Source organism: Alligator sinensis, unplaced genomic scaffold (assembly GCF_000455745.1).
Source record: "Alligator sinensis unplaced genomic scaffold, ASM45574v1 scaffold1581_1, whole genome shotgun sequence".
Classification (NCBI taxonomy): Eukaryota; Metazoa; Chordata; order Crocodylia; family Alligatoridae; genus Alligator; species Alligator sinensis.
The window spans coordinates 841560-861342 of NW_005842641.1; the positions used below are offsets into that span (position 1 = coordinate 841560).

The following is a 19783-nucleotide window of genomic DNA, read 5'->3' on the forward strand; positions in this document are numbered from 1 at the left end:
GGGGCACTAAAATGGGCAGCCTCCTGCTTAATTGACATCAATCAGTGAATCAATTAATATCAAGGCATGGCAGGCGAGAAAGCGGGCGGTTGGGCCAAGAACAGGTGGGCGGGCCACAGAGGTCGGCCCTGAGGAGGCCCCCTGTTACAGGGCACTTTAAATAAAGCTTGTTTGATGAGCTTTAGGTAAAGCGCCCCCGTCACCATTTTGAAACATGGGACACTGAATACACGAGACGCTGCAGCACGTTGGACTGTTCTGATTAGAACACTTTACCTAATCAAATCTGTTCTGACATGTTCTAATCAACGTGTTGGAGCATGTGGAAAAGTGCCCTCTGTAACCTTTGGCAAATTACTTAGGCCTAAACTTTTTTAATTTGAGTGATGATTTGCAAGGGTGCTGGGAGCCTTTTGCCATATCACCCAGTTTTCACTTGCAGCTCTTTCTGATGTTGCTAAACTTTTTATGTACTTAGGTAAAGATGTAAGTGGCACTCGGGTTTGAAAAATTTGACCTTAATATATCTGCTTCCATTCCTCTGCCTGTAAATGAAGAGGTGTCTAACTTCATGATTGTTTTTGTGAGACTTAAGAAATGTTTGTAAATCAGTTTTTCTGCAGTCTTTGATCTCACTGTTGAAGTGAGAAGTATCCCGTGTTGGATGAGTCACTGTTGTCCTTTTACCCTAGGATGTTCTCTGTGTTGCTGTGGGACCAAGGGATGGAGATGAAGCAATTCGTTATGCCCATCTGGAGTGCTTGTTGGAGAAGCTGAGTCAAACACTTCAGTGCAGAAAGGTAAAAGTAAAAATGCATCACTTTCTGAGCCAGCTTTGTACCTACTTAATGTAATGAGCCTGGTGTAGCTTTTGCGGGATATGTTGGGTACCATTCTTCTGAGGTCAGATGCAACAAAGACAAGTTTCATTTTCTGACCCAGGGTATCTTTGTGACCTGTGGGAATGCAAGGTTAATCCTTTCCATAGAGAATCTCTTCCCAAGCGTGCATTTTTGTGGCCCCAAGTCAGCAGCTCTGGGGTTTCTGCTGTCATCTGTTTGCACTTCTGTAATTATTTTTAATGAAAATTTTTTCTTAGTAGCTGGGGGTTGCTGGTTATGAGAAGATTTCCAGATGGTGACATATCCATTTTGTGCTTTCAGTTCATGTGTCCTACCTCGGAACAGCAGCTGGCTAAGTGTACCATAGAGTTGGCTTCTCTTTTAGGTAAGACTGTTGCGATGCCCCTTAGGACCTTCCTGCTTTCACTTCAGAACTTTGAGCCTCTTGTAACAAAGCCCCAGTAGATCTGCAAAGACTTTTCACAGGTCTCTTAAATTCACCCACAAGCAGCATGCTTCTGAGATGGCCTTCCTTCAATTCCAGTTTGACCTGCTTTGTTCACTCTAAGTGTATGCGCACTCTTGTGCAATCGCTCTTTTGTCTTGGGCAGTGAACTTTCAGGGAACCTTGTCTGTGGATAGCAGAAACTGATCAATATAACATCTTGGTTACTTTCATGGCTCTCTTGCAAGACCGTCAGTAGCTGTTTTCATGTCTGCAGGTTCAGAGTACAATGCTAATAGGGACTGTTACAGTGGTTAATTGCAAAGTATGATTTCCCTTCCTGTGAACTGTTAGTATGGAGTGTCTCACTACACCTCATGAGCTTCAGATGCTTTTTAGTTAATGGACCTAGTTGGAGCTCCCTCACCCCTTCTAACCATCTCTGACAGTTTCATAGGGCAGGGGTTGTCACCTGGGGGTACGTGGGAAGGCCCTACGGGGTACACATGGGTGGGCAGGGACAGAGTGCTGCCACCCACCACCCCATGCCTCCGCCTCCCTGGGGCAGGGTGAGGGCAGCAGTGCCCCTCTGCGAGCTGCACAGATGCCACCCGGCTGGCCAGATGCAGAGTGGGGCCTCAGATGCGGCGGCCGCTGCCACCGACCACCCTGTGCTGCCGCCACTCTGCATCCAGTCGTGCACCATCCACTTCCCACTCCTCGTCTGGCTGCCAGAGGTACACTTATTAAGGTTGAAAACCCCTGTCATAGAGCATTTGTACACATGTATGTTATGCAGTGCTGGGCACATTTGTATAAATGGCAAAATGCACGTCAGCGCTGAGACAATGGTGTCAATGTGCTTATGAACTAAATTATATCACAAGGTGTTTTAGTTCAAAAGCGCACTGCTGCCTTTTTCCCAGCACTGACGCACATTTCGGTGTTTATACAAATGTACATGACACAGTGCCAGGCACATCAATTCACGTGTTCCGCAGACTCAGTTAATCGACCGTGCTCCAACGTGCTGGATTTGTGGTGCGTCGGAGCAGACTGCATGTATGTGTGTAAGTGCCCCTAACCTCTGTCTGGAGGCTTTAAGAATAGTGCCATAGCTTCCAAGTGTCTTTCCCTTTCAGAATGCAGCCTGAACCAATATATTGCAAAGTTTATGCCAAGTTGCAGTTTTGTCTTTCTGTGAGATTACAGAGAAGCTGTGTGTATTTGGTATGGGCGCATGTTTAGCTATGTTAAAAATCCAATATCAATTAAAATAGGATGTTGTTGTAGAAGAAAAATTTAGATTATAAAGTGAGTGCTGCAATGTGACATACACCTGTGAACTACTAACTTGCTAGTTACTTTAATCTCTGCATTAGTAATTTATTTCTTTTCAAAGGTCCCATTCTGTAGGAGGGACAGATGCATTCTATTCTGTTAAAGATTTTCCTAGCTCACAGCATTTAGGTGAGAAAAAAAACATTGCCCAATGAAGCAGATCATCTGTGCTGAGATATATCCTGACATAGCTGATCGACTTTATTGGACGAAACATGTCACTGCTTGTCCCCCAGCATCAGCGGGCAGAACAATGGGTGATGTGTAGGGGCTTGAGGGGCCTGGTCCTGCACTCCTCAGAAATTCTTGTTCAGGATCTGGCCCCTCAAGCCCTATGAGAGCCTGTCTGGCTTTCCCCACTTAACCAGACGTGCCCCTGGGATCTGTGGGGCATGTTTAAATAAGTGGGGAAAGTCAGCATTTCCCTGCTTACCTGAACACACTCCAGATATCCCAGGGGCATGCCTTGGTAAGCAGGGAATGCTGGGCAGGCTCTCACAGGGCTTGAGGGGCCCGATCCTGCACAGCCTTAGGCCCCTTGAGCCCCTGCCCAGATAGGCTGGAGAATGTGAGCAGCTTCAGGCTGCCCATGTTTTCCTACCACGAAGCAAATAGACATTTGCTGCAAGATGGCAGCACAAATTATTACTACCTTCTGTTGCAGCCACAAATCTGGGCATTTGTGGCATGACAAAAAGTATGGCGATCTATTTGTTTTTGCTCTGGGCTGCCTAATTCCACCCTTAGTCTCTTTTATCCCAAACTTGGGGGACAATGAGCCTGCTGAGCAATGTTAGGTGTCTGGTCTAAAGTAGACTGTCTCCTTTTTTTCTCCTATCTCTGAGTGTCTTCTAGTTCAGGTTTGAAGCCCAGAATTTTGAACGTAACCACTGAGACCCACTTGGTTGCCAGTGGCGCTTCATGATGTTTCTGCATCTCCGTTCTTACCTTGTCTTTTGCATTGCTGTTACTAAACCAGACTGTCAGCTTGCATACTGCACCTGTTAAGTTTACCGTCATCTTGATAAAGCCTCCACCCAAAACTGCAGCAAATAGTTCTCTCTCTCATTCTAGTTTCAGACCGCATTCCGATCCAAGGACTTGAGCTTCAGACCCAGAAATACCCTGAAAGACAGCGATCAAAGAATCATCCCATCTGCAACCTCCTCACATCGCTGCTCTCTGTCTGGAAGGAAGATTTTGGGATGCTTGTTCCAGTGCAGCTGATCTTCAGCAAGAAGAACATTGGCTATGTTGCAGAAGCTAAGCAGCGAGAGGTGAGGCTTTGAGTGCTTCAGAACCAGCTGCCCAGTCTTGCTTGCCATACTTGTGCAGGTGTTCTGACTTAAATGCGACTGACTGACTACCTTTGTGAATAAGGCCAGCAAGATTTGACTCTTGCTGTTAAACTGGCATTTTGTTTCTTCAGGGACAAAAGGAAAGAGCGGCATGTGTCATCATCAAGGTCATCATCAAGAGGATGTTCATGTCTAGGGAAGACGGATGTGTCACAGAGGTTATTCAGCCTAGTGCCAGAGCAAACCACAGAATAGCCAATTAGCCTAAGAGATTAAAAGGCTAAATGTGCATGGGCCCATGGTTAGGGCTGCAAACAAGGCACTTGCTAGGGAACTTGACTTTTTTTATTTCTGGTTACAGTGGGACTTGTTCCTGTTCATGCTTCATGGCCTGGTTGAGTACAATCTGATGGGAAATGCAGAGATAGAGCGCTACTTGCAAAGTCTCCAGGAATTTGCCTGGCCCTCAGTAAGTATCTGCTTAGATGCAAATATGAATCTATACTTTGGTTTGAGAGCCTTGTTTTATATATTTTTTCTTAGCTCTTCAAAGATCCAGGTCTGGATTCTTATCCATACAGAATTTCTGCTTAGGACAGGAGGAGGTTGGGCAGAAGGGGACTTATCACTGTTCCTGATCCATAGCTGCTACAACTTCAGCCCTGTAAAATATCTCCACCTTCCCAGCTGGCATGTTACTGAAGGAATCATAAGTCAGAATGGGATAACTGGAGCATAACTCAGTCTGGTTATGCTCTGACAGGCTGACGTGTGGAGGGATCTAGAATAATAGTACATCAGGGCCTGGGGGAGCACCTGTTCACCAAGGCACCCTAGGGAGAAACGAGAAACAATGGGCACAAACTGATTGAAGATCACTTCAGATTGGACATAAGGAAAAACTTCTTACAATTCAAGTGCAGAGGGTCTGGAACAAACTCCCCCCAGAGGTGGTATAGTCACCTACCCTGGCGATCTTCAAAAAGCATCTTGACACCCACCTTTCTTGGGTCAGATGACCCCAGTAGTCTTTCCTGCCCAAGTGCATAGGGCTGGACCTGGTGATCTTGTGAGGTCCCTTCCAGCCCCTAACAACTGTGAATAGTAAGGTGTTTGGTTCTCTTCCAGCTGAGAATTCCTCCATGCCAGGAAATTCTCAGCTGTCCAGATATCTAGCTATTTTTCTAACCCTTTCATTGTGACCAGAACTCTCAAGAGAATCTAATCTGCTGGCCAGAGGCTGGTGGTGGTGGTGGTTGTGGTTGTAGCTGTAGTTGGAGTAGTAGGCTGTACACCTGCAAACGCCACTGATTTGTGGCAAGCACAGGCTCCCTGCGTCTTTGATAATCAGGCAGTACTATATTTTCTTGCATAGAACCGGCACCTTTCTCTCCAAAACCAGCTGGTGGAAATTGGAGTGCACATCATATTTCCTCATATAGTAAGAGCAGGTTCTGCCAGTGGTATTCAAAGGGCATGTAGGCTCAATTTAGCCCATGGGACTCCATGAGTCATGAAATTTGGCAGTAGGGGAGCATGGCAGTGTTAATTGTTGTGGTTTTGGGAGCCATGGCAATTAATGCCACCACCACTTCCCAACCAATACATTCCCTGATCAATGTAGAGACTCCCAGTTGGATGATATAGTCCCACATGTAGGATTGTGCTGGCACACAGAGTCAGTCTGCAGCCAGACCCAGTGCATGGGGGTGGTCTGTGGCCCCATCTGGCACAAAGGGCAGGGAGTAGACTCATCTCCCTAGCTGCTGCTGCCGTTCAGCTACTACAGGAAGGGGGTTTTTTGGTTGTTTTTTTTTTTCCCTTTGCTGCTGCCTTTCCAAAAAAAAAAAAAAAAGTTTTATAAATGGAAGTCTGCTGTATAAAAGAAAATATGGTAATCTTTAGGTGCAGGTATCAGGTGACAAGTCAGTTTAAGATGGGAGTGAATATCAAAAGGAAGTTTCAATATGAAAATCTTTCCCTTATCACTACGGCAGCTGCAGTCTCTGGGTCTGAGCAAATGTACATGTAAAGTGCTTCAAATTCTACCTGTTCTTGAAACATTTTTCATTTTTAGCACTTCAGTAGTGTGTAGAAATACAACCGTCTCCAGGGTGAAATGTCACTGTGAAGTGCTTCAGAATTATCCCTGTTTTCAGGGTCTTATGCAGTTTAGGCTTACTTATCGTGCCGCGGCAATGTGCCTCATCTGTCTGCTCCGTTTTATATGCTTGAAAGTGACTAAAGTCCATCCATGCCTCCTTTCACCTTTGCTTTCACAGCTCTAGTTTATATTAAGTTAACTTCCCCAATGCAAGTCTTTGACTCAGTGTAAATCTGTGAAATGTTTGTTGTTCAGTGTCCCTTTGTTAATGCTTTTTAAGGTGGTCTTTGGTTTGTATTGTGTTTCAGGACTTCTTAAAAGAGCTGGAAACTCTGTCCAGAGTGTTTGAATCTGAGCTTCATATAGAAGAACCCAGGACTAATCCTTGTGAATTGGTGAGACAATCTCTAGGCACTGTGACAGCACAAAGCTAGTGCCAGGTCATCTTGCTACAAATTAAGGAACTGATGGACTCAAGCTGTGGAACTATATAGTATTGCTAAATGCATTCAGTGAGCCTCTTGCTGGCAGTCCACTGCGTTGAAGTGTAGTTTGTGCAAAAGCTGCACCAACCTTTGCCTTTCCAGGTGTGACAGGAATGCACATTCTTCAAACTATTTTGAGGGATTTACATAAGCAGATGAAAATGTTTCCCAGAAATTGGTCTCTGAGTTGTAAACTCTTAAGCACCTTAATGAGATTCAGAGCAGATGATCTTGACTCAATGAAAACACCTTTCACTCTCATACAGCAAGAGGCTGAGCAGAGCTGGGCATCAGTTTGTATGAACAAAACCCACTTCATGGCTCAAGTGATAGATTCCTGTTGGCTTCCCAAGGTGCCATTCTCTTAATTTAACGCTCCAAACAGCGTGATTTCTCACTGACTCTGTTAGAAAAGACTGCTGCCATGGGAGCCCAGATGAAATCTCATTTCAAGGAGATGAGACTATATTTATTTTTCCCCAAGTGCTCAAGCTTGAAGGTTTGTTTTTTTAAGTTTTTAAGATTATATTTTAAAAATGAAATCACCTTAAAAATGCACCAGAGCATTGGATTGGGAAGTACTTTTAAAGGACATGCATGTCTCACTTAAGAGAAGCAGAACTTCTATTTCATGGTTTTTATAGAACTGAGGGGGAAATTATCTGCTTATTTTTTTACTGGGGAGAGATGACAGTATTTTAAAAAGCATCGTTTTTATAGTAACAAATTTTAAATGCTATTTAGCTGCTGTTCACTGTTTTCATAACTCCATTTGCCTTGATTTTGGAGTATACACACCCACACACACCTGGTCCAGTGGGATGAGTGTCAACTGGAGCAGCACTAGGCTGAAAGTGTCACAAAAATCCCAGACCCTGGGTGGTTCACAGGAAGCAGTTGTTTTCATGGCATAATGGTGGGCACTGTCTGCCTTCAGAGATCCACATTGACAAGGAAATTATCAATAAGCAGCATGTCCAATTTCCATTCTCTTCCTAAATATAGTGTTCTATGTGCTGAGGACTGTTTGGCCCTTTTTAATCAATATAGAGAAGTCGCTTATCAGAGAGGTTGCATAGGATTCACCTTTCCATATAATGAAGTGTTTTTTACTGTGCCTAACTTGTAGATAGTGTCCCTTTTTTGTCAATAAACGTGATTTAATTACAAAGCAAACACTTGTTTTAACAAAAAATGCAGCTAGCCAAAGTGAATCCCAGGGCCATTTTAGATTGATTTCCCTTGCTTTTATGGGATAAAAAAGGCAATATCAAGGAGTTAGTTTCTCCTTTTAAAAAAAACAAACGTTAGGTTAGACTGGCTGCAGTTAAAACCTAGTGCACACAGCCAGACAATCTAGAGAGGATCATGCCAATCTTGTTTCAACTGTTCCAGGTAATTTTGTGATCTACTCAGGTTACTGAGTACTGGGTTGAAGGAGACTGCAGATACCAGGTATCTGTGTTGTTATAATGTGTGTGGATTTGGGTTTTTTAATGGTCTGCATCATGTAAAGGTTGTTGCCCAGTAATACTGTATTGTGTGTACAACGAGGCTGCAGCAATATGAACTGAAATAACTAGTGCTCCATGCTGCTACACACTCGCTCCTTGGAGTTTAGTATTAAAGGACCGTTTCACTGTTGATATCTTAATGAGCCTGTCAACTTGCCATAATAAACAAGTATTGAAATAAAGTTGTTTTGTGTCTAACCTGTGAATGTTTAGATTAGAGAATGTGCGCTCACTCACTCTTACTGTTTGCCAATTTAAAAAAATACAGAAACAAAAACCATGAGTCCTCATAGGATGTGTATTACCCAGGAAAGTGTTGTAGGGCATGGGTGCTATTAGTGGCACTCAGCAGGTTGCAGAGCGGACAGAAAAGCAAAGCAGTAGATCAGGTAGGGAGCACAGGACAGGGAGCAGAAAGCTGTGGCAGATCAGGTAAGTGAAAGGGAAATGGGGCACTTGAAGAGTGTGGAATATATTTGTGGCATGCCTGCCAGAAAGACTGGTCCCCACTGCTGTAGGGGATCTGCTTTTGTTACAGTAATGAAGCTTCAGGTCTCTGTTCCAAGCATTTCAAGTGTAATACTAACTCGGGACTGTCCTTGCGGATAGAGGTGAGTGCTTTTGTTCATGTTACTTTTACTCCCTGTAGACCCAGAACTCTTCAGTGAGAGCTGGAGATGGAGACGGTACAATCTACAAATGAGGTCCCCTTGGGACAGTGCAGAAGGGGAGCTCTGCCACAAGTTGCTTCTATCCCATGAACCCTCACTGAGCAGGGAAGGAGTCTTGTTGCAGCCTCTTCAACTGTAAATGTCACCTAAAATAATCAAGACACCTCCACCCGAGGGGAGACCCAGCCCTTCAAGTGCTCAGACCTTCTGATCTCTCTCCCCTTTATAAAGAGCTGCAGTGGAGTGGCAACAGGGAAAGGGTTCACAGCAGGCCAGTAGTGAACCCTTTAGGTTTAGTAGTTCTCACTCCTGTCAAATCCCAATTTGACCACCTTCCAAAATCTGCAGTCAGGAACCTTCTCTAGCACAGACTTCCCCATCCACAAGACAGAAACTGCAGCCATCCAAAAAATGTGGAAGCTGTATACTTTCTAGCTGAATGCCACACCGAGAATAACTGAGTTTGGCCCCCAGACAGACATGGCAAGATATCTGATCAAGATTCAGTTGCTTTGTTCCTGTCCTTTTATAAATCAAAGCTAGCTGAGATGGAACTGTACTCTGCTTGGGAAGGCAATGAATAAGCTGTCCCAAGCTAAAACTAAAGCAGGTTGAATAATTTAGTAGCTAGTTTGCAGCAAATATTGCGTGTGCAATACATTTTTCATACTGAATGAGAACTCACATGACTTATACAATATGGGAAATGATTGATGTGTTTGGGAGATCTAAAAATCTTATTAAGTGACTTTGCCTTTTTTTTTTACTAGTTTCCTAATTCAGTTTAAGTAGTCACTTAATAGTTATAAATAAAACATTTTGTGAAGGGGAGAAAATATTTGCCTGAGTAAATGTAGGTTGATGAATCAATATATATATGAGTATGTTGAGTGAAAGTAATAAATATAGCCTGAAGCTTTTTTGTGTAGAAAATACCATTTATTGTGGATATGAAAATAGCAATCTTGGTTAAGACCAGAGATGCAATAATAGGTGATACAGTACAATTGGTTTGATTTAACGGTCATTCAGATCTACTGCTCATTTGTAAAATTGACAAGAAGTTGTTCTGCAAGTCTTAATAACAAAAATATCAGCTAGCTTTGTTTCCTTCTTCCAAACGAACCAATCCCATACATTAACAGGTACCATAAAATGTTATATTTGCAAAAGAAAACTTTTGTTACAAATACGGATTTTAGTATCAATTGAAGATTTGTATTTAAAAAAAGCTTACATTAATTCAATACGGTAAAAATAAAAATTGGTTTCAACAGGTTATAAAAACACTTCAAAACAAGCATATATAGAAATAACTTAATCTGTAAACATAGAAAAACAATTTTATAAAAATAAACATCTGATGCACTGTACAATAAGACATCGTCCTTCAGTAGGCACTGTTACTGTTGAGTCGTCCTAGATGTTGTTCCTACAAAAATACTTTTTCATTAGTGCCATGTCCAAAATAAAGAGAAAAGAAAATAACCTTCAGGTAAACACTTAGCTAATCTTCTGTGGGCTGCATGGAGATCTACTGTACCTTCTCCTAAAGTCTGTCTAGCTGCAATGAAATAGCTTATTGGCACCATCCCAAATGCAATGTTTTTGTAACAGTTGTGGAGTCTGAATCAAAGGGTGTGGGGACAACTTAGATGCTGAAAGAGGACTTTTGCTTTGTTCACTTTATAGGATTTCCTCTACCCCCATACTCAGCCCCTTTTTGACAGGAGGAAGGAAATGAGTTCTTCTTTTAAACACTGCATTTCTGGGGTATGCAGCTGTTTATTCAGTTGCCGAAAATTTATTTCTGCAATTCATTTTCTATCTTCTACAAGGGCTCTGGGAGATGAGCTGTATTCGGTAAAAACCAGACCACGGTGGTCTGTTTGGCAGGCATTGGGAAACACTTGTGCCTGCCAAAACTGAACAGATTTGGCCTGGAAGTTTTACTTGCTTCTCCCAAACCCTTCCTCACAAAGTGGTCAGTACTACTGACTGGGGGCATGTTTTAGAGCTTTACAGCCAAAAGCTACTCAGTTATGCATGTGCAACCTCTGTCAAGTCAGTGTGGTTACATAGGTATTACTGAGGGTAGACTAGATGTTGGTAAATTTGCTGAAGGAAAAAAAAATCACTAGTAGTTTCTCAATTATAATTTGACTGTAGAAACTAACCAGCCTTCGTTATTTAACATACTAAAGTTGGATGCTTGATAAACCCATTTGTCACACTTGAAGTGCAGCATTACCATGAACAATGGTTAGCCTTTCCCTTATTAAGTAATAAGGTGATTTATCTTTGTGGCATCTGCTTTGATTACTAAGCTGTATATTAAAATAGCTCTCTCCTGTGGCAGTGCTGAGGAACTTGAGCCAAACAATTCATAAATCTGTCACGCATACACTTACCCTTTTAGACTATTAATTAAGCTAGAGCTTGTCAATGGATGTATCATGCACAATTTATAGCAGGATCTTCATATAGAAAACTTGGTTGTGAATTCTCTCCCAGGCTTTAGCTGGTTGTTTTGAAATGCTGTAAGGTAACTATGAATGGGAGAGCTCTACACTGGCTGGACTGAAATAGCTGCTAATACTGTGCACAAATAGGGAAGTGCCAGACTTGATAATCTGATCACAGCCACTAAGAGCAGGTAAGGAAAAGGGTGTTGATGAAATGGCCATCAGGAAAATGCTTAAACTTCAGGTTTGCAGGATTTTAATTCTAGAAACAAGCTAAATAGTCAGATCTAAGCCCAATAAAGAAAAATATTCATGCTTAAGAGCTATAAGTTTGGTTTCTCCACTTGAAAGCACCCTTTCTGCATTGCACTAGTAAATTGTGTGTCCTGAGGTGTGTGGTGTTCTCCACTGTTGCTTCATAGTGATGATCTGGCATATGCTGTACTGGGTTAGATCTGCAGGTCGGGTATCCATCCTGGGTGGAGTGTGACTATGAGCTATTAACAATTTTCCCCCTCATCCAGCTGGATAAAGGTGACTTATCTAGGGTTGACTATGAATTCTGCACTAATAATTACCATTCTTGTCCGATACTAAAGAGTACTACGACGATTCCGCTGCTTTTTAAGGGCTTGTAAAACATCTCCAGCCCCCATGATATACACATTTGTTTCGGTTTTTATGCATTATTGCCACCTTGTCTTTGTAAGGGAATCCAGGCAGTGGAGAAGAAAGATTGCACTTTAAAATTGCTGTTAACCTGCCTTTTTGCTCTCCAGCACATCTCGGCAGACTTAGTTGCTAGTAGGAGGAAGTCTTCTGGGCTGGCTGAATTTCTACAGCCAGCAGTTGTTCTCCTTTCCTTGCCCCCCTCCCTCTGCCCACAACTACTGAATAGTAAGGGCAGTTGCAGACATTTTCTCCAAGGGCATCAGCTCGGTTGTCTGAAATAGATGCCGTGCCCCCCCCCTTTTTGTTTCTGTGGTTGTATCCCTGATATTTTTTATACAATCCTAGCTAGCCACTGGCTTTTCAACCCCAGATCCAAATTGGTGCATGTCTGTGTTTTTTCTAAGCCAGTAGTTTACTTTGTCCACTAGGAGAATAAAGATAATTACATTGCTGCCCTGGCACTTAGCTGTCCTCCTCAACTATCATGCTGTCTGGTTTCATGCCAAACATTAACTAGCAAGAAAGTGTGCCAGCCTAGCAATCACCAAAGGTTGTCTCTTAGCAATGGAACTCAGGAGCCTTGCAGGGATCGCTGGGGCACCAAGGTCCACCTATAGAAATGAAAAAGAGATGGGGATGGTTTAGTTGGTGCTTTTGAGCCAAGAAACCTTATCCAACCTGCACGTCCAAAAATGTCAATGGTATAGAAATATAGAGCAGATACAACATGAGGCAATAGGCCTATGTCACAAAATGTAGCAGCTTGCAAGGATTGTTGAAGTGGTATGAAGAAAAAAAGCACAAATAAAAATGTGTTCAGGCTTTGGACCTACCATTATATATGATATACTGTCATCTCCTTCTGACACTTGCTCTACTGCTTTGTGCTCAGGTCTGTATCTGACAGGTGAGGAGAATGACAAAATCTTAAAACTCATTACCTCCTTGTTGACTGGCACTTGAATACTAATGATCCCAACTCTCTCTTAGAAGAGGGGACTAAAGCAGTAATTATCTTTCGGGAGATTGTATGCAGCTTGGTCTGTCTTGAAGGCTTTACTATTGTGTGTGTTTTTCATAAAGATACTTTCATTCCTTCCTCTTGTGTTTTTATACATATTAGAATTCTATTTAATATAATGGCTATAAGAGAATTTGTAAGAATGGTGGTTTAATACTTTGAGAGTGATTGTATTTTATTTTTTAAGATGAGCACCTGAAAGCACCTAACACTTATGAAGCCAATCTGAGATGCCCAGATTCTGAACTATTTAGGATAGAAATAGATATCATCAAAGGAAGCAGATCAGTTGTGTAGGGATGTCTCGTGGCACTGATCCACTCCACTGAGCAAAATACACATTGCCCATTGCTGTGGGGAGATCCTGGAGATGTTTCAGTAAGTGGAGAAAGTTGGGCAGACACTCCCAGGGGTGGAGGGACCCAACTCTGCCTGGGAATTCCTGAGGTGTGCAGGACACAGGCAAGCCCCTTAAGCCCTTGGAGCACCTGGCTGGGGCCACTGAAGAGTACAGGCAGCTCTGGGCTGCCTGCACTCTACCACCATGAAGCAAATAGACACCCGTCACAAAGAAGTGGCACAAATTATTACTACCTTTTGGCGCAACTACATTGTGGTACAACAAAGGGTATTGATGTCTGTTTGCTTTTGCTTTGTGCCACCATAATGATTTTGATTGCAGCACAAAGGTGTTAAAAGGCAATGTCTCTCTGTCTACTCTTAGAGTCAAAATCCCTTCTAACTCTAGAGAGAGAGCATGCATGGAGCTCAACGTACTGTGAACCAAGTGCTGTCCAGATGTTACAAGGCAAGGTTTGGTAGTGATGGTAATGCCTTAACTAATCTAGTCTCTAGATGCTCTAATAGCACTAAAAAACCTCTACATACGGAGTCAGGTGTCTGGACATAACTGTAGAAGTTGTGCCTGGAACACTGCCCCATACGTACTGGGTACCAAAGTGTTCTGTAATTACTAATCTGTCAAACTGCAAGACTTCCTGACAGTGCTCACCACGCTGTATTGAAGTTATAAATTTACTTGTTGCCTAATGTGTCTGTAGTGTGATTGTTTAGGTCTAAGCACAGCTGTAGCTGAATCGAAGCAAACACTTGCACAGAACCTCTTACCTGTGTCATGTAAATGACTCTGGTAATGTCTTTCCCATCCAGTGTGTCGGGTTCCAGTATCCAAGCGCTTGGCAGAATCTCGCCTCGCACCACTTCTTTACAAGGACGAGGCATGGACTCGTCATACACAGACTGAATAGCCAAAATGGACAAGTTCTCCTGCATGTGAAAATGGGAAACAGTTGTTTACTGAGTACAGAGCAGACTGAAACCTTTATGGGGTATGGATTAACTAACCTTTATTAAATGGTTTAGATACAATATACTAGAGGAAAGTCTAGTCTGAGTGATACCAATCCCTTCACCCCACTTCCCTCAAATCTTATATCCACCCATTTAATAACAATACTAGGGAGGAGTTCTCTCTTGTTACATGAGTCACTCTAGATCTCTTACTTCTTTGTGTCAGTTTCCCTGGCTCTAAACCAGGGCTCTCAAACTCATCTGGCCCCACTGGCTGGACCCAGACTGCAAGGCTTGTTGTGGACTAAATGACACACAAACAGTGGCGTTAACTCTTGCAGCTGCTGAAACTGCTGTACCATGTAGCTGTGCAAGCCAGGTAGATGGCTACCACACCTTACTCCCTTTTTTGTCCTGCCCCTGGTTAGTCACTGTTGCTTATCTTCTGCTTTGGCCCTGACCATGACCTGGTCCTGCTGCTGCTTCTCCCTGGAGCAGACCTGCTCAGAAGATAGGCAGCAGGTGAGGGGGGCAAGGAGTGGGGTGGGTAGGAACAGGCATGGGAGATGTGAGGGGCAAGGGAGCAGGCAGGAAGGACAACAGGTGTGGAGGCACAGGCAGGGGTCTGTCCCAGCAGCCCACTGCTGCTTTCCCTGCCACAGCATTGGGAGAAATTAATTTTAAGTTGACCCTCCAATAATTAGATTCTATACACAGAAAATTGTAAAATGTATAATTTTCTATGTATAGAATCTACCATATTTCATGGCGTATAAGTCAGGTTTTGAAGCCCAATTTTTGTGTCTTAAAAATCAAACTCAACTTATACACCTTACCACTGTCCCATACAGTGGCTGGTACAGCCCAGACAGCATTGCTTGCAGGGGATAGGGCAAAGTCAGCCAAACACCAAGCCCAGCGCCACTCAGGGGATGAGCCCACATCCGCTAAGCGCTGAGCCCAGCCCCATCCACTGCAAGTGGTGCTACGTTCGGTGCTCGGCTGGTGCGGACTCATCTCCTGCAAACGGTGCTGTCTGGGCCACAGAAGCATGGCTCGCAGGGGATGGGGTTGTGCCAGCTGAGGGCCAGACTAGGCTGAGCCCCGTTCCCATCCCCTGCGACCAGCACCAGGCTTGGCGCTCTGTTGGTGTGGCCCCGTCCCCTGTGAGCGGGGAGAAAAGCAGTGGTGCGGTATTATACCACTCAACTTCTGGTACTTTTGTAAATCTAACTATCTCTATATGTTCTGTTACTAATGGGGTAATGAAAATCTGCTGTGTCCCCAGCTATTAAATGCCTTCCTGTTTACTGATGCATTAGTTTAAGTGCACATAATGAGCATAGACAATTCTTGAACTACATTCCTTTCACAATGCTAACACCAATTCTTCGATTTGATGTTTTTCTGCCCCTTGAGAATCTTGCAAATGCTGGGCTGGGTTAACCTACAAACTATCACCATTTCTGTCAACATGAGAACGAAGAGTGTACAAAGCTGTTACCTAGCACAATAATGTTCTGCTCCATTCTTCCAAATGGAAATGGAATATCTTTCATTATATTCATTTTACAGCTAAAAAAAAAACCCATCTTACAAAATTAGTATACAAAGGTGTTCTGTTCAGGGAAGGTACGCATGAGTAGTCTCACTACATGTACTAATGAATCTACTTAATAACATAAAGAACCAGTTTATGGTGTGAGAGTTTAAAGCTTCATGGTTAACACTGCTCTGGACTCCTGTAGCATAGGAAAATGTTTTCCCAAGAAAACTATTAGCAAAGGCTAATAAAGAAATAAGACTGCAGCCCCTCTTTCCTCCACATTCTTACTATCACCTTAAATTATGAGCAAATACACCAATATCATTAAACAATTTAGACTGTATCTTGGAAAGCATTAATAAATTTACCTCTTTGGCCTCTATGGTGATGCAGCAGAAATCTCGTGGTTGCTTTAGGTAACACAGTGAAGTATCACTCACCAAATACACTATAAGAAAGGGGGGGGAAAGTCACACTGCAGCAACTCCATCTCCTCCCTTGCTTCTTGAAATAGAGCTTGCTACTGAGTTAGGCAGATCTTAGAGAAGCTGCATGTTCGTAAATGCCCTTGAGTTACTTGATCCATACTGGAAGGACTGGAAGCTAGTAAGTGGGTAAGACTGCAGATCTGTTAACACCACTGTCCGCAGTTAGGCCAGTCTCTTCAGTTCCGTTTCACTGCTCACTGGTTTTAAAGTTGCCTCTCAGTAATGCTGATAAAGATACACATTATAACTCAGGGGAAAAGGCATCTACATGAGCAGCTGGTGGACATGAAACTGTAATAAGCCAAAAAGCAGCTGTTTATTTTAAAAGCCTTTCACTATAGCTATTATCCTTGTGACTCTCAGACAAATATCGTATTTTCTCTGTCGTGCCCAGCACATTGATACTACCATATATTTAACAATAATAATGGTTCTGTGGCTCTTGTAATATGTAATAGCATGCATTTTTTAAAGTAGCAAAATTATTTATTTTTCCAAATAGTGAAGCATTCCCACAGAAGCCAGTAAAATATTGAAAATGATGAGCATTCAAACAGTAGGACCATTTTTTAGGAAAATGTTAAATTAGCATTTAGGGTCTGACTTTGAATTTTCTCACTGGTGAGGGTCTGAACTACAGCTGAAATAGTTTCCTTTATATATTCAAATAATTTGAGATACTTTACTCTGAGACTACATCTATACTGCCCTACTGCAGCACTGTAATGAGGCATACTGTGCCCACTCTGCACGTGCGACCTCCCAAAGCAGGAGTCTAGTGCAGTACTGAGTTCACAACAAGCTCTGCTGAAGAACTAAGCATCAGTATGTGCAATGTTGCATGAAGGAACCTACCTATACTACTTCTGGTCCTGGAAACAGCCTACATGGAATGGACACAGTGTGTTGGAGCCTGGATATACAAAAAGTCTGGTCCAGCGGCCACTGGTTTGATTCACTAATGTAAATTACAGGAAGATCCAGCGGGGAGCAGCTTAGTTCAGCCTTTAACAGACTGTAAACTGCAGAAGTTGTAGCTTGCTTCTAGGTGGTGGTCAAGATACGAATAACCTGCTTGCTTGAGCAAATGGCATAGAGCTCACTCCAGGGCAACGATGCTACCACTCAGACCAGCATAATAATTCTGTACCAGACTAAGCAGAGTCCTTTTGTATGATATTATCTTCTGGTTTGCACTTGTGCTGAAGTCAGTTACATTGATATAAATGTACTGTAGGTCTAGGCTCTGAGGATGAAACTGCCTGGAGCTGCACATGGATGGTAGACATATTCTACATGATAGGCTCAAATTAGCGGCAAAGATTACATACTGTGGGCCAGAGCCTCTACTGCTGAGACTAAGCCCACCTTCACTGCAGTCAGTGCTTCTAGGTGGTGGTAGAGCACATAGAGATGCATCTCATTTACACTCCCCAAGGGCTGGTCCACCATGGGCAGTATCAGGGTCCCTATTTGCCAAGAGCATCCTGTTTCATGTGCCTGAGCTTATTGCTTGTGGATTGTTACTGAGGTACATTCAATTTTATTCCTTCTTTGGCCTTTTAACTTTGCCACCTCTAATAAAATGGCCAATATCAGGAACAAATACAACTTTTTTTCTGTAGAGAGCAGTGACATCTATGAATCAATTGCTAGGGTGTTCACTTTACCCACAGGAAGCACCGTTGATACTTACCCAACTGAATATGGCTGGTTACCTTCTTATGTACTCGAACTGTAGTAATAGTTTTGTCGTACAGATACCTCTTGCCAGGGTCTTTGACTACACACCACACACTTGGTAGAGGTCTTTCAATCACTCCTGCTCCCAGAAACCCATGCTTAGTTGCTGATGGGAAGACTTTGTAGTAGACGAGTACCTCTTTTTCTATACACTGGTATCTGAATGAAAAAAGTTCCAGGGATTTGCTCTGGGATAGCACAGATATATGGCCAAGAAGGAAAAAAATCTATCATGCACTTACTTCCAACCAGCTGCTGCCTGACGGTTGTAAAAGTTCCTCAGGTTATTTGAACATGCTGCCATAACCTTAGAAAACAATTACAAGATGTAGTTAGCAGAGGCCTCAGCATTATTTGTGCTCAGTTTTCTCCCACTGCTGTGGTTTGCCTCAGCATCTGGCTGATGAGGCACCTTAAGCATTTATAGATGAATGCTAAGTTAACTTTGTACATCTAGTCATCCTTCAGTGGTAAGACCCCAGCTAAGGCTGATTTCCTTCTTGCTCCAACTCTCTACCAGAGCAGACTCCTATAAGTAAACACAGTTATTTGTCATGGGAGGTTTGATAGGAGAATATAAACCTGCAACAGAGATTTCAGTGTGCTCCTAGGAACAGAGGAAGTAATAAGTATCTGGGTTTCCTAGTCTCTAACTGCAAACTATCAGACCCCTTCAAAAATATGAAAATATTTTGAGACCCCCAGATGCTAGGCACTTTAGAAATTCCTTAGTGCTACAACAAATGCACTGACAGGTCCTTTGCACGGTGTACATATACATCTGGTATGGTGAAAAATCAGCCTTAACATCCTCATCCTAGCAATGCTAAAACGAAGGCATCGGTTGCAGCACTGCTATGAAGGTTTAAGTCTAGAAAACATTACAATTGTTTAGAAAACAGCATGGTACAAAACTCATTAAGATCACTGCTGTGGTTATTTTTTCCCTGCCCTGGTGCTCCCCAAGTAAAGTTTTGGAATGTTGTTTATTTAAAACTTCTAGATGACATATGACAATTAAATATTTTTGAACCCTGCTGCTAAGACCTGTTCCCATTTGCTTTTGCCATTTAAATTCCTCCAAGCCTCCTCCTGTATTTGACCTTCAAAACCAGAACCTTGATAACCAGGCAAGGAGAACAACAGTTGCTCTGCAGTGCACTGCCACATACCAACCACGGCTTCCACCTGAGTACAGTATTATTTTTCTTTATTTCCCTTTACTCACCTCAGTGATAGCATTGGTCAAGATGTGTTTGGACAAATCCTGGTATCCTTTGGTTGAAGAGGAGCTGACTGAAATTGTTAGTCCGTGTGTGAACCTACAGCTGATACTACTGGATGAGGGTGACGACTGAACTCTGCTGCTCTCTGTAGAGGGTGAAGAAGACAAAGGAAAAGTCTCTGAATTGAAGGGGAGAAGAAATCATATTCTGTTCCTATTGAGCCATTGTTCCTCCTCCATCACCATGGGATCCAAGCAGTTTCAAGTATGCATTAATAAGCAATGTAACTGTCATGTGCATCTCTTCCCCCTCCTCTCCCCTCCCCACCTCTTTCTGTCACTAAGGGAAAACCCAACTGGATATTTTAAAACCACACTGCATTGCTGTACGTGGTGCTATGTGCTTATACTGAAAAAGGCAAAGCTGAAGAAGTGTGTTTTGCTCTTGGAACAGAAGGCAGTGGGGAAATGAGCCGGCCTTTCAGCATCTTGGATCCAGTAGCAACAGAACGTCTCTTCCACAAAGAGACAGCTAATGGGGTGGAGATTATGGTAAAAGTCTAGAAATAAAATCATGAAGGGTATGAGAACAAGTAAGGGGCACCCTTCTGA

General features: G+C 42.9%; 2 protein-coding genes across 5 annotated transcripts in view; one reads left to right on the forward strand and one right to left on the reverse strand.

The window, feature by feature from the left end:
- The window catches only part of CDAN1 (codanin 1), a 61487-nt gene extending 53294 nt beyond the window's left edge, over positions 1-8193 (forward strand). For all 4 annotated transcript variants that reach the window (XM_025215350.1, XM_025215348.1, XM_025215349.1 and 1 more), the window contains 5 exons: positions 693-800; positions 1164-1227; positions 3703-3905; positions 4288-4395; positions 6339-8193. In XM_025215350.1, coding sequence (XP_025071135.1) covers positions 693-800; positions 1164-1227; positions 3703-3905; positions 4288-4395; positions 6339-6464 — 609 coding nt within the window. In that variant the 3' untranslated portion in view covers positions 6465-8193. The remainder of the gene's footprint in view (positions 1-692; positions 801-1163; positions 1228-3702; positions 3906-4287; positions 4396-6338) is intronic.
- Positions 8194-9631: 1438 nt separating this feature from the next.
- The window catches only part of LOC102378399 (stAR-related lipid transfer protein 9), a gene marked incomplete at its 5' end in the record, with an annotated part of 93272 nt that continues 83120 nt past the window's right edge, over positions 9632-19783 (reverse strand). The window contains 6 exon segments of the mRNA XM_025215373.1: positions 9632-12448; positions 13987-14145; positions 16084-16163; positions 17900-18105; positions 18189-18253; positions 19175-19317. Coding sequence (XP_025071158.1) covers positions 12347-12448; positions 13987-14145; positions 16084-16163; positions 17900-18105; positions 18189-18253; positions 19175-19317 — 755 coding nt within the window.